The 16,011-nt window shown below is 30.6% G+C and overlaps 1 protein-coding gene across 5 annotated transcripts in view; it reads left to right on the forward strand.

Moving 5' to 3' along the window:
* Nucleotides 1–285: 285 nt before the first annotated feature.
* Nucleotides 286–16,011, forward strand: part of LOC134724945 (uncharacterized) — a 30,624-nt gene continuing 14,898 nt past the window's right edge. For 4 of the 5 annotated variants that reach the window (XM_063588335.1, XM_063588337.1, XM_063588338.1 and 1 more), the window contains exons 1-7: nucleotides 1,168–1,289; nucleotides 5,371–5,981; nucleotides 9,929–10,061; nucleotides 11,434–11,694; nucleotides 12,712–12,911; nucleotides 13,730–13,823; nucleotides 14,236–14,304. In XM_063588335.1, the coding sequence (XP_063444405.1) occupies nucleotides 5,475–5,981; nucleotides 9,929–10,061; nucleotides 11,434–11,694; nucleotides 12,712–12,911; nucleotides 13,730–13,823; nucleotides 14,236–14,304 (1,264 nt within the window). In that variant the 5' untranslated portion in view covers nucleotides 1,168–1,289; nucleotides 5,371–5,474. Of the gene's footprint in view, nucleotides 452–1,167; nucleotides 1,290–5,370; nucleotides 5,982–9,928; nucleotides 10,062–11,433; nucleotides 11,695–12,711; nucleotides 12,912–13,729; nucleotides 13,824–14,235; nucleotides 14,305–16,011 lie in introns of those variants that run through there. The other variant, XM_063588336.1, reaches the window with a different exon arrangement.

Here is a 16,011-nt window from a genome sequence, read left to right on the forward strand (position 1 = left end):
TTTCTGTTAGATTTTATTTAAGAAAGAGAAGATACTTAAAGATTTGGGGTTGAGAAGATGCAGTGTAGAAGTATTTGTACTAATAACTCCCACAGAGTAAAGACAATGACTCAACGACGGGTCTTATTGGCAGGTGTTTAAATACCTAAACTGACAGTACTGTGTAGGATAGACACCGTGTTTCATTACATACAATGATTTCTTGCAAGACTTTTCAGGAATACAATTGCATGATATTTTATTTATATTGATTTGTTCAAGATATATTTATATATATTATATATAAGTACGTCTGAACTATGACGACTCTACAACAGATTTATCCATGGGATCCCCAGCGGTGATGGTGATACAAGGCTGATAATACATTCTGTATATATAAATAGATAATGTGTATGACACTTAAAATGATCAATCAGACGGAAGAAGATTTAGTCCAAACTACTTCCTAGTAAGTTTTATATCTTATATGCAATGATTTTAAAGAGGTACAAAAAGGGTATGAATTCACGCATACTGTAATTCTATATGAAATAACGCTCAATTTGTGATATGTTTTTGTAAAATGATTGAAATTTTTCAAAGACTGACAGAAAGAAAATGGAGAGTATCACCAGCAACGTTAAGTGGTGTTTAATTTTCCAGTTATTTATTAATAAACGGACTGTAGACTGACTGTAATGACATAAACATTTTGTATTTTTAACATGTAACAATTTGTATTTTAAAAATATCAAGAAAAAAAATTAAGTACATTATCTTCAAGGATTTTTTGTTGGAATGTGTTTTTAACTTTTCTTGTTGTTTGTTAAAAGAAAACAAAAAAGAAAGAAAAAAGCCAAGCAAATATAATGTACATTTTTTTTATAAACAGATCGTCGTTAAAGATTTAACATATCTATATAAGCGTTATTTGTCGAGAGGATTTATTCTTAATTTAGAATGTTTTAATCCAAAGTTTTATCACTTGACAAATCACGATTGTTTCAAATTTCTATCAGAATTGCATCTATTCTGAGATTTTCCAAATGTAGTCTCAGATAAATTAGACTTACTTAAAAATAAAGTACATGTCCATTAGAACAATCTTTTTCTTAGAAATACCGTTACAATAAAAAGAATTGTACATGGTTTTCTTTAACGCGTTTATGAATGAAGTGTACCTTCCGTTCACTTACTCATGTGACACATATCTCTTACTTCCTCGTTTGTGTTACAGCCAGAATAAAACATATAAGCTACTTCATATCTAGATGGAAATTGTTTACTGTCTGAATTAAGCCTATACGGTGAGTCTTATACATAAAACTTAGTTTAACTTTCGGATCAATATAATAGAAGGTCAAAATAAATAGTACACTTATACACACACTACAATAAGTCGATGTCAAACTTATCTTTGTATGTGTATTTAAAGTAAATGATTCACATCACCTAGATTTTACCTATCTTAAACACATAAAACTACCTGATATTGACGAGTAAAGAAAACTGTCACATACTAAAAGGCTGTAATACATTAAATATTGTTGTACTCTACTAGAAGGAAACTTTTCAGTCTGTTATTACTTGAGATAGACAAAACAGTTATGGTCGTTTCTATTGTTGCGGAGTATAATGATCAAAATATTGGGAGGTATGTGGGGAGACTCTCATGGAGTTAACCAAATTTGATATGGTTACTAGAGTTACAATTACGATATAACTAGCGATAACCCCAGAGCACCAGAATGCCGGACCAGTAGTCAGCACTTCTGTGTTAACACAAATTATCAATGATATTGTCATAATCACAAAGTAACTGTTTACAAATCGATAAACTATAGATTTTCTAGCAAATCAATATTTGGGAAAATCTTCATGAAGTTTGGGTTCTCGATGATTTTCAACTTCGTACTTTTTTTGGCTGTTTAAAGTTTTTTGCAAGTTTACTGAGGATTATTTTGTTTTTGAATCGTGCGTCTAGCTTACAAATATTAAATCCTGAAATCTATTGTGGGTTTTAGTACATAGCCCTCCTACCTGGCAAACCTTTCAGTTAGCATATTGCCACTTTTGAAAATCCTGGATTTCAACCAATTTTAGCTAAATATCTGCTTAAAACCATTGCTCATTTTATTGACTTAGTTTCATTCACCAAATATTCAGTTTGGCATACTCATACAATAAATGTCTACACAAAACACGTTGGATTTCTAGAAAGCGTACACAGTGTTTCAACATTTCTTTATTCCAATTCAGTTATCTTTTGTTACATTATTGGTGTTTTCATTATGGATAGTCGATGTAGAAAGTTGTCTCTTTTTCTTGTCTTCTTTAGTCAATGTCCAATTCACTTTCTACGACAACAAGTATACATTTTGTTATTTCGTCTCACTCTAAAAAATGTAAAAACTCGTTTAAAAGTTATCAACATCAGCTAGTCGCAAAGACAAGCCCTATTTGTTCAATCGTGTTCGTGAAGAAAATGTTGAAACGGCTCATTTATTGACGTAATAAATTATAAGCTTGGTAGCTTTGATAACTATTACAATGTCTATATTTTACTGATATTTTTTTCTTAAGCAAAATGATATCATTCTTTTTATCCGCCTCGAAAATATTTTTAGTTTTATATCCTGGATAATCAATTCAATACCACTTCTTTAACCGTCATTAAAACAGGCAGGTTCGATATTTGCATTTAAACAACAAATAGAAGATTGATTTCCTGTTTTAGTTTGAACAATACCTTTTTATATTTAACATACACCACACTCTCAAAGGTATTTCGTTTTCTGTTATAACATCGTATACGTTTAAACTTCTAGATTTTTGTATAGGGACGACCATATAACTTCAAGGTAGCCTATAGGGATAATGATAACCTAGATTTTTTGGTAAAAGAATATTCTGGTCTAGAATATGATTTTTTTAATTCTGAATCCAGATTTTCTTCAAACATTATAGTGTTAAATTTAAAAAGGATAATTTGATTGATATTGATGAAAAATTACAAAAACAGTTCTGACTCAGAAAAAAACGCATATCCATCCTTCAAGTTAGAAGGTTGCTTGCTTATTGACCTTTTCCGAAATTTTTGATTATAATAACTTTTATTTTTAAAGTAATAGTATATGATGATTTTTTATAAAGATAAATAAACATGCTACGAATTAAAGAACTTTATTTTAAAATTTGATTATTTATAAAAATAAAAAAAAATGATTTATATAACTCAAACGAACTATTAACTGTATGTAAAGTATCGGATGTGATCAGTGACCCCTTTATTTGGATAACAGTCCGTTAGAATGTATAAGAATTCGGAAACATAAATGTTAAAAAAAATACATTTTTAAATTACGTTGTTTTGTTGCACCTCTATCAATTAATTTTCTAATTTTTGCTAAACTCACATATAAAATTTTGTACATTTGGTCTTATTTCGGTCAAAATTTTATTAACATGATCTAAACGTAAATATATACCCGACTGAAAAAATTCAGTTGTTTTAATCATAATTCTAAACAATGTAGTTTGAATTTCAAAGGAGATCATATTACAGTTCAATATACACACGAAAAAATAAAGACCAATCATTTGATTCAGTAATTTGCTGTCAGTTTGTATGAAAAACAAACTGTCCTATTCTCATGCCAAGTTTGTATAATTATTAGCTCTGCCCACCAAAGTAATTACCACTGCTTTTTGCATTGTTTGTGTGCTTTTGAAAAATCGTATATTTCATCAATTTGAAAAAATATAGTTAACAATAGATATTTTCAATTTGAATAATTGATAAAAAATAAGTTTATAATATAAAGATGATTTTAATGTTTGAAAAATTTAACAAATATTTTCTTAGATATCTACTTCTCTTCAGCAATTTCAGCTATACTTGATGCATATGGGATGATACTTCTCATTAGACAATTTCTGTTGTGAAGTTTTGTGTTTAAAGGTTTACAGTCAGATTCAAAATGATGCAAATAATGCAATAGTAGTATACCGCGACTCTATAGTCATAAATCAATTTAACTGAAACAAATCTTGTAACATACTAATATTTTTGTTCTATTTCGAAACTTTGTAAATGAATGATGAATTTCAAAAACAACCTCTCACTCGACATTAAATGAATGAAACTTCTGTTGTAAAAATGAACGGCTGTCATACATTTGGTATATGTATGATTGTCATAAACTATGTTTCCTTTTTATAGGCTGGTGTGTAAAAAACATAATATGTATAATGACATAAGAGAAAATCTGTTTCCATTAATCAACAAAGAATTATGACAAACCTGTCGGAGTTTGTTAGTAACAACAAAAATATGAGGTGGACCACATACATATAAATGTGACCACTACATATGAAAATAAGATTTTTTATAGTAAATTTTTTGAAACAAACTATACAATGTAACGTAGATCTACGCAGGCGGCGATTGTGAATTTTGAACAGCGGTATACTACTGTTGCCTTTATTGATCAGCAATGATAGCATATACCTTCAAAGGGACATGCGACAGGTGTCAGTACAACTCGTATTGCGTGTTACATTAAAATATCTCGTTAAACAAATACCATCTAAATTTTGGACAAATATGACCAGTTTACGGGCCTGTTTGACTCCATGGCTCATTTGGAGACACTAAACTAATAGTTCGTGTCAAGTGTTCTCTGTTCAGCATTTTTGCATGTTTTCTTTTCTGTATTTAAGCAAAACTTTCCCCCTCAATGTCAATTTTGAAGCAATTCGAAATTTTTAATCGGTACGTATAAACACTTGTCAGTATCCTTAATTTCGTTTGAATCCATTCACTGGCTCTTGAATTGGACCATTCACTGGAACCAAAGCAACAGTAGTTTTTATTACTTCCTAAATATCATTCTGGCACTGGTTTCTTTTCTCTCTTTCTTCTCTTTATGTTTTAAAGAAACCGAGACTAGAATACACATATTTAATGAACATAACATGAACCAAATTTGAAGACCAAGAAAAAAAGGCCCATCCAGAGCATTCAACTGATCTGAAACCAAATACAAGCATAGAAGAAAAAAGTTCATAATGTGAAAGGGCATAACAGGGGATATATTGTGAAATACCTAGAACTAACCTGTTTAGATTTATTTTTAAAGCAGAAAACTGGGGAAAACGAATTATTCTTGATTCTTTTAATACACAATAGAACTAAAACTCTTACACACATGAACAATTTCAAAAACAGTTTTACGAACGATTTCCTGTAAAGCCTACTTTTTCGTATTAATAGACAATTTCAGATACAGCGCGATTTATATTTAATTATGAGGATGATACAAATACAACATCATATGATATTCTGAAATACAATGAAATGATACTTAATTATACCTTCTATTCCAGACTCATGATGTTTGTGTAAGAGTGTGATAAAAGATTGAGGAGTGTAATGTTCATTAAAATGTTGCTGCGATAAGTTATATCATGTTCACTTGAAGGAAGTAAAAATGAAAGACATTTGTGTTCTCTTTAACTGTGAAGATGTCGAAGACTTTGCTGGATACCTTGAAGAGTTATTTCTTAAAGGAAATTCAGAATTAAAGATAAACTTTCAAAATATCGGAGAGATTATTGATTTGACAGAATTATCTACATACAAATTGGTAGTAATATTATGTAGTCCTTGTATGATAGAATTCTTTGACAGCGAGTCAGAAATAGAAAGATTTCAAAAAATATTGGTGAATCACCCGTGCATAATTTGTCTGCAGTATTACGTAGAAAATGATGATATCTCACGCCTTCAAACTGCATTAGCAGTTGACCCAAAAAGTTGGAAACTATTTCAGAGTCTTGAAACTAAACAGGAATGTACTGAAACTATAGCCAGTATTTTCGAAGTTCTTGAGGAACAGTCTCGTGTGCCGGAAATAATAGTGAAGCCTTTACCGAAGAAAAGACATTTAAGAAAATCGAAGCGATCCGCTAAAATTGTCCCAAACTGTGTGTACAAGGTAATTGTTTATTTTTCAACCTTTGGTTCTTTTAATGCAAATAATCAGTATACCACTATTTTGTCTTCATAGGTAGCATGATCTTTGTTAGCAAAATAACAAAAAGTCTGTTCTTCAAGAATGGTATCAAATTCATTTTTGAAAGTTAAATGAATCATCTAACCGAAAAGGATAACAACTACCATGTTTTCAATTAGCAATACACAATAGAGCAAAGTGACTTAGTGTTATGAGTAGAAACACTATATCCTTTCTTTTTCGTTATGCTCTATAAGCACAAGTGGATAACTAGAATGAGCTTATATGACAAGTTTCATATTTTCATAAAAAATAGATACAACTAAAACATAAAGCACAAAGTATCAAATGAACATAAATCAGTCAACATGACAGCTTGAGCTATAAGAATTTATAGTCAACACTTTTAAATTGACTTGCCATTTTGTACCATAAGTATTCAGTCAACACAAACATGACAAATCAGTAAGCATGACAGCTTGAACCTAAAGTATTTTTCCAATACGAATCATTAAACATGATATTTTGAACCATAAGTATCTAGTCAACACAAACATGACAAATCAGTAAACATGACAAATCAGTAAACATGACAAATTGAACCATAAGTATCTAGTTAATACGAATCATAAAACATGACAGATTGAACCATAAGTATCTAGTTAATACGAATCATAAAACATGACAGCTTGACCAATAAGAATTCAGTCAACACAAATCAGTAAACATGACAGCTTGAACCATAAGTATCTAGTCAACACAATCATAACAAACCAGTAAACATGACAGATTGAACCATAAGTATCTAGTTAATACGAATCATAAAACATGACAGATTGAACCATAAGTATCTAGTTAATACGAATCATAAAACATGACAGATTGAACCATAAGTATCTAGTTAATACGAATTATTAAACATGACAGATGGAACCATAAGTATCTAGTCAACACAAACATAACAAACCAGTAAACATGACAACTTGAACCATAAGTATCTAGTCAACACAAACATAACAAACCAGTAAACATGACAGATTGAACCATAAGTATCTAGTTAATACGAATTATTAAACATGACAGATGGAACCATAAGTATCTAGTTAATACGAATCGTAAAACATGACAGCTTGAACAATAAGTATGCAATCAACACATATCAGTAAAGATGACAACTTGAACCATAAGTATCTAGTCAACACAAACATAACAAACCAGTAAACATGACAGCCTGAACCATAAGTATCTAGTCAACACAAACATAACAAACCAGTAAACATGACAACTTGAACCATAAGTATCTAGTCAACACAAACATAACAAACCAGTAAACATGACAGATTGAACCATAAGTATCTAGTTAATACGAATTATTAAACATGACAGATGGAACCATAAGTATCTAGTTAATACGAATCGTAAAACATGACAGCTTGAACAATAAGTATGCAATCAACACATATCAGTAAAGATGACAACTTGAACCATAAGTATCTAGTCAACACAAACATAACAAACCAGTAAACATGACAGCCTGAACCATAAGTATCTAGTCAACACAAACATAACAAACCAGTAAACATGACAACTTGAACCATAAGTATCTAGTCAACACAAACATAACAAACCAGTAAACATGACAGATTGAACCATAAGTATCTAGTTAATACGAATTATTAAACATGACAGATGGAACCATAAGTATCTAGTTAATACGAATCGTAAAACATGACAGCTTGAACAATAAGTATGCAATCAACACATATCAGTAAAGATGACAACTTGAACCATAAGTATCTAGTCAACACAAACATAACAAACCAGTAAACATGACAGCCTGGACCATAAGTATCTAGTTAATACGAATTATTAAACATGACAGCTTGAACAATAAGTATGAAGTCAACACAAATCATTAAACACGACAGCTTGAACTATAAGTATGCAATCAACACAAATCATTAAACACGACAGCTTGAACTATAAGTATCTTGTCAACAAAAATCATTAAACATGACAGCTTGAACCATAAGTATCTTTTCAAAACAAATCAGTAAATATGGCAGCTTTAACCAACAGTATCTAGTCAACACAAAACATTAAACTAAACATGACAGCTTGAACCATAAGTATTTAGTCAACACAAATCATTAAACATGATAGTTTGAACAATAAGTATTTAGTCAACACAAAACTTTAAACATGACAGCTTGAAGTATAAGAATTTAGTCAACACAAATCAGCATCAACACATGATCAACATTACAGTTTATGCCATATGTATAAACAAAAAACACTTAAAATTTTGATAACCAGACGCGCTTTTCGTCGACAAAAGACTCAATAGTGATGCTCGAATCAAACAGAGGAAAGGCCAAAGTACGAAGTTAAGGAGTTCCAAAATAAAATACAGCCAAGGTTTTCTATTCCTTTTGTTCAAAATCCTGATTCTTTCGAAAAATTTAAAATTTAAACACCGTTAATTTATAATTAGGATAATATAAATGAACATTCATGTCATCACAAAGGAGCTGACTAGTAGTAATATCATTGAGGAGGAAATCTCAATAGCACAAATTCAGTGGTTGTGAAAAAAAAATGAAGCGCTTTTCAAAAAACTTTTTAAACGAGTAAGGAAGTTGAAAAGCCCTAAAGACCTTAAATTCCGATAAGTTTTACAAAATACAGCTAAAGTAATTATTCCTGCGGAAGAAATTCCTCAACATTTACTTGCAAACATGGAGCTCTTATTCCTTCTAAAGGTTCAGTTATAACTGATTTCGTTTGTAATTATATTATCTATAAAAACGTTTTCATTATGTTGTCGAATTTCAATAATTTAGTTTCGAATACCACTAATTGGCCAACATGCGGATATGTTGAAAACGTAGTTCTAGTCGGAGTCAGACATCTAGCTAGAATCCAACATACATATCAGAAAGGTTTTCTATAATGAGATGAAAGTCCAAAGATCCAAATACAAAAATGATTCATATTGTGATTTCCGTGTTGTTTTGTAACAATAATCAAAGATTTAAACTTGATAAAAGCTTTCTGTTTTATTTCATTAGTTATTTCCGCCAAGACTTTTGTTTATTTTGGAGTGCATTTTCCTTTTCCTTGTTTCAAACAGAATACCGAAATAAACATTTGTTCTTAGTCTGCAAAGCTGATCTTGTCAATTTGAGGTCTCTGTTTAGTTTTAGAAGACGTTATAATATTTGTAAGCTTAAAACCAGAAACGAAAGCGCTGTATTCTAGATAAATAGTTATTTCGAAATGTTGCTTCGTGTACGCAAAACAAATGTCCCTTTTCTCGCTTGGCCTTTGGTTCTAGTCATATTAAAGTAATACTTCCTTTTTGTAATGTAATTAGATACTGTGAAGTGCAAGTCTTCAAAAGTTTTCTTTCCTGTCCTTGAATAAACAAAAATTTAAGAAAACGATCATATGCATTTAATGAGGGTCTGGATTAGTTTAACAGATTAGAGAATAGTGGATCACAGATAAAAAGAAAACAGAAAAGGGTCATACAAAGAAGAGATGATTGGTTGAAGGATTTTTGTTTCTCAAGAAAAGAGAATAATCTTGTGCTGAATATAAACAAAAATGCGGAAAATGGGCTTATTGTATGTACCTTGAAAGAATGAACGTTATTTTTGCGCCAAATATGAATTTTACAAAACTTACTCTTGAGGAAAGCTATTCTTATTACATAACTGAAGGTCGGTCATATTTCTACAATAATCTCGTAAATTCGTGAAAATTCAAAACAAGAAAACACGTGTTGATCCATTTGATTCTATAATCGATATTGTTATCGTCGTTGTATTTTAAAATGCAAGTTTTAACCAACTGTGAATGGTCCATAAGAAGGGGCTGTTAGAACCTAATGATTGTTTATATAGCTAAATTTGTTTTTGTTGCAGGCAAACGAAAATGTTGCGATTATATTCCAGAAACCACCAGGTGGCACTGTTCAGGTCTCGTTCAACGAATTTGATAAGATAGTTGACGCAAAAGAGTCAATAAATGAATATACATATCTTTTCCGGGTACCATGTAAGTACAGTGTTTAATTTGTACAATCAATTACATCATATCTCAAAATCATCAACACCGGTTTAAATCAAAATTATACATATCTTCATATAAATCTATGTTTAAACAATAGCATGAATTTCCTGCATTAAAAATGACCCACGCATATATTAGAATGAATATTTTACATTCATTTTAATGCATTTGATTTTATTTTATTTCATATCATTCGTCACAGGATTCCTTTTCGTGCTAGAAGTCAGTTTAAACAACATATTTGCATTTAAAAAGTGCACTGCCAGAGAACAACATTGATTATTTAACCGATCGAAGTGAATATCGTTTTTTCTTTAAGAGTCAATTAAATGACGTATTTAACAAAATAAAAGCAGTCATTGTTCTATAGAAGAATAACAACTCAAGTATTTAGAGATGGGTCTACATATCAAAGCTCATGACGTTTAGTTTAGTCCATATGAATTTTAACATATTCTTGGGTTGTATGTGATGTTACTCTTCATTAATATTTATTTTGTGTACACGTTATCCTTTTGTACAATTTATTATTTGTACAAAAAAATTGTTCAAATTATAATTTGTATTTTTACTTTGTACAAATTGTACATTTAAGATATTATTGTATTAGGAAACATGTAACGTATTTCACGATGTATATCAGTATTCATCATTTTATAAAGTGATACGTTGTTTTATTCAAAATTTGAATCCTAAAACAAAATCTACGAAAATAATATGTTGAAATGGAATAATCCTGATATTGAATTAAAATAAAATGTCCATCAAATGACATTCCTATGTCTGTGTTATATATTGCTGTTTTATGAAAGATTGGCAGTAGTTAATTCCTCATCAAATTCGGATATAAATCCGTGTTCATCATTCCAGGACGGTTTGAATATGTAGATACGTATTGATACATAAAAATCAAATGAATTATATTAACTCGGGATAAGTAAATATATACTTGCTTATTTGAATTAACGTCCTTAAATAATCTGAGATTGCTTTTAGTTATTCCGATTTAAATATTAGCAGATGCGGTATGTTTGCCAATGAGACAACTTTCTTCTGAAGACAAAATGGTAGATATTTGGATTACAAAATGTGAAGCCAATATCCTACATGAACGAAAGAAGATGTTTGCTATACCTTGCTATACGTCAATACAAGATACCAACATACAGTTGAGCGATTGATTGATTGATTGATTGATTGATTGATTAGTTAGTTGTAATCTAAGCTGAATCAGAACAAAAGGGCTATAATACGACTTTAAACACAATACAATGGTGTGAATTTTCCCCGCCCCTAATCTTTACAAAAAGTGACTATTACTAAAATTCCACAAATCACAATAAAAGTCTTTTTTCAGCATTACCAAAATCTGGAGACGTACGGATATCGTTATTATGTGATAGTGAGAAAACAGCGGATTGTGTTCTGAAAATTGTGAAGCCTAATCTAGCTGCTTACGAATGTTTAGACTTTTTAGCACAAGTGTTAGGTGTGGATGCAAATGAAAAACAAGTTTTAGACAGTAAATTGTTAGAATTATTCGACAAAAGTATTCCTAGCGATGGAACATTGTCTGAACTGATGAAAGTTCAGGCTCAGGACATGCCCTTTCAAGAACGTGAGTTTTTTGTATATATTTGTTCATTATATTTCGTGTTTATTGATATAGTGATGCGTTAACATTTGGAAATACCAAATTTTCAAATGCCAACTAACAAAATTGTCCAAGAAAAAGATGATACCAAGTTGGGGATAAGAAATCGTAAGCTGCAGAAAAGGCAAAACTATTTTCACAGGAAAGATTATTCGAATGACAAAAACAGTTCACAAAACTAACATATATGAACTATGAAATAATAATATAATCTTTTCAGCATAAGAAAATTAAATAACTTTTTTATCACGATAAAGTGACTTTGCATTATATATGTCAAAACAAGGCAAAACCATAACCAAATCAAAATCGATGAAAAGAACTAATAGTTTACAAAACATCGCACAAAAATCGTGAATGTAATTAGAAAAAAAAACATTGGGTAAACTCAAGTGCACCGCTTGTTGCAAACATTGAGCTTAACGTATGCAAAATGACTAGTAAAGTTTCTGCTACATTTAGAATTTTTAAACAAAAAGGTGTCTTCTTGTGTATTAGATAAAGGAAACAGTAGTATACCGCTGTTAAAAACTCATAAATTCATGGACAAAAACAAAATCGGGGTAACAAACTAAAACTGAGGGAATTGCATTAAATATAAGAGGAAAACAACGACACAACATTAAAATGTAACACAAACAGAAACGGGCTAAGTATTAGGCTATTTGTATTGAAAGTGTATACCTGCTCAAGAGTCAATTTATGTTAAAGGTAACATTATGTTTTTCCATCATTGTTTGAAATCAAATGCATAACAGTTGTTTTTAATTGCGTACAACCCAATTATGATAGCTAGTAATGTACCATTCCGTAATGAATATTTTTTTTAAATGTAAAATATGGTTATTTTAAGGAACACTATGCATTTGAATTTCAAACTTTTAAGTACAACATACCAGTAGATTTTGATAACGTATCTTTTGAACTTATTATCACTATGTAATAATGTTTATCTATTTACATTATTTATATTATCAACAGTAATCGAAAGTGACCAGGAGATACCAACATTACTACATTTTGCAGCCAAGCATGGATTAGAGGATTTTACATGCAATATCTTAGACACCCCAGGTTCTAGTGCCGCCTTTCAAATAGAAAACAAAGAAGGACACGACCCGGCTGATCTTGCCGAATTAAACGGTCATGTAGATCTAGCTGAACATATGAGAACACATTTTGTAAGTTTGTTATCGACCCAGTCGTTGACGGAATACACATTTTGCAAATACATTATACGAAGTGTTTTACTCTTTAATTTGAATATACGATTGAATGTCATCACGCTTCATAAAAAACTATACAGATATTTGTGAAAAATAAAGTTTTACAAATCTGTAATAGAAATAAAATCACAGAACTCATTTTTTTTTAAATTGTACTTACGAAAACTAAAATCTACAATCATCAGAAGATATCGATATTTATATTACGCACATTATGCATACATGTATAGACAGAGAATCATGAATGTGTGGTATTTTTTTTAATTTCAAAACTTTGAAAAAAAAGTATACATCCCGTCATGATGTTATTGTACCATCGTAAATTTGTGTATCCTTGTCTTTAATATTTGCTTATATGCTTGATATATATGCCATTTTGTGCTTCTTTGTTACATATTTATCTTTTTAGTGATTAGGATTATAACACAATGTTGACTGATGTGCTCCTATTTAGGACATTTTATACCTTTTATGTATGTTTGTTTTGTTTACGTATCGTTGCCAATATAAAAGAATTTGATGCGACTGTCATATAAGTGAGAGGTTTAGCTAGCTATAAAACTAGGTTCAATCCACTTTTTTCTACTCATAAAAAACGCCTGTATCAAGTCAGGATTATGACAGTTGCTAGCCATTCGTTAAATATGTTTGAGCTTTTGATTTTGACATTTGATAAGGGACTTTCCGTTTTAATTTTTCCTTGGAGTTCAGTATTTTCGTGATTTTATTCGTTACGCAACCATGGCCAACATGTTGATATGATTATCTTTCAGGAAACTCAAACTATGGTTGATTATATACATTTGGCTATGGATAACAACTACTCTAACCAAGAAGAGCTTGAAAGAGATCGGAATCAGGCAATAGGTAAAGAGGAAATTCAATGTTTATATTAAACAACACTTTTGTAAGCACACACTATGTTTCTTTCACAATGAAGGTTTTTGGTGTAAAATTCAGCCAGAGGCTTAAGGAAAGTTAATAAAATTTTGTGTAATCAATTTGATTTGAACAATTAAATGATAGTAGGATATCATAGGAGGCTATACGATATGATAATAAGGATACAAATCAAATAATTAGGAGATTTTGAAATGTATCAAGGAGTTAATGACAGAATATTATACCGGGATAAATTGTTCATGGTAATCCCTCAAAATGTGCTATTCAATTTGTAACAAACGAAACTGAATTATTCAATTTAAAATTTGAGGTATATTAGTATTAGTTTTCAATGTAAAAATAGTTATCTCTCGAATATTTAATGTATCTATTGTAGAAAACTCAAGAAGCAAAAGTATTAAAACCATACCAACGCAAGAGAGAATTCAATTAGAACAAAAGTCCTGTAAGTGTTTCTGTTTTGAAGTAAACATGATATGAATTTGTTTAACTACACATATAACTTAACAATTGGTACAATATATGTATCAAAAAGATTATCAAAAGAGGGACGAAAGATACCAGAGGGACAGTCAAACTCAAAAATCGAAAATAAACTGACAACGCCATGGCTAAAAATAAAAAGGACAAACAGAAAAACAAAAGTACACATGACACAACATAGACAACTAAAGAATGAACAACACAAACCCCACCAAAAACTGGGGGTGCTCCCAGGTGCTCCGGAAAGGTAAGCAAATCCTGTTCCACATGTGGCACCCGTCGTGTTGCTTATGAGATAAAAAAAAAATCCGGTAGATTGTTAAATTCGGGAGGTCATATTCATGAAGGGGAAGGGGATTGTAGTTACGACGTGAGGAACATATCCGATATCATTTGTGTAACGGTTATTCCATAATGGTCAACCAACTCGTGATGGCGTCCGTGAAATTTAGGAAGAGATGATTTCAACTTCACAATTTGGAACTCTTGATTTAATAGCTTCCTTGTGAGCAACACTCCTCTATCAAGAAAATCATGATAGGAAATGCAAGCACGGGAATATCGTATCAATTGGGAGATATATATACCGTATGCAGATGCTGCTGGAATGTTACTACTTAGAAAGTTCACAAATGGAAAGCTGAAATCATCTCTTTTGTCGTAAAGTTTTGTTTTCAATCGAACCTCTTTGTCATTTCTAGATATAAGTCAAGATATTTTACAAGGCAGACTTAACTGTATCTGTTGTATCAAAACATTTACACACATTTTTAAACTACTCTTTCAATTTTCACCGAAAATACCCAATATTTTTAAAGGTTTTGTAAAATGAAACAAAAAAAGATAACTTTGTAAAGGGTTGATATATGATTATGACCATATCAATGGTTATCTCAAAAACATTACGAATTTCCACAGGTTAAACACAACTTCATCTTATTTACCAGGCTGAAAGTTTGTTCGACATATGCACGTTTTATATACAGAAGAATAATAAGTGACTTTATTATAAAAGAAAAAGTAAAAATGACCGAGAAAGTAAATTGAAGACATACAATTCTAAAAGGTTTTGCATAATACAGCTAAAATAGTCTATTCCTTAGATAGAAAATTCATTTTCATGTAACTGCTGAAGAGTTTGTGACAATCCGGACGGAATCCTCGCTAAAGTCAATATTTGATATAATCATCTTTAATGATCAATTGCAAAGAGTACAAACTGATTTACTTTGTTATTCAAAATATCTATAAAATTAGATTGTCAATTTATTGGATTCTACAATGAAATAAGAATAGAAATAGGACCTTAGCTGCAGTTTTGTGCTCATGTTATTGCATTCACATTTTCAAATACACATTCAAGCTGTAGTTAACTACTACACTGAAACCATTACATATATGATTTTTTTCGAAAAACTAAGGATTTTCTTATCCAAGGCATAGATTACCTTGGCCTTATTTGGCACATTTTTTTGGAATTTTGGGTCCATCACCTTTGTACTTGCTTGGGTTTACAACTATTTTTATCTGAGCGTCACTGATGAATCCTACGTATACGAAACGCGCGTCTGACGTAATAAATTATAATCCTAGTACCTTTAATAACTAGCTACAATCATTGTGCTAATGTATAAAACTATATATATATTGAAAGCCTGTTGATCCCAAT

The sequence above is a fragment of the Mytilus trossulus genome, chromosome 7, assembly GCF_036588685.1.
Source record: "Mytilus trossulus isolate FHL-02 chromosome 7, PNRI_Mtr1.1.1.hap1, whole genome shotgun sequence".
Classification (NCBI taxonomy): domain Eukaryota; kingdom Metazoa; phylum Mollusca; class Bivalvia; order Mytilida; family Mytilidae; genus Mytilus; species Mytilus trossulus.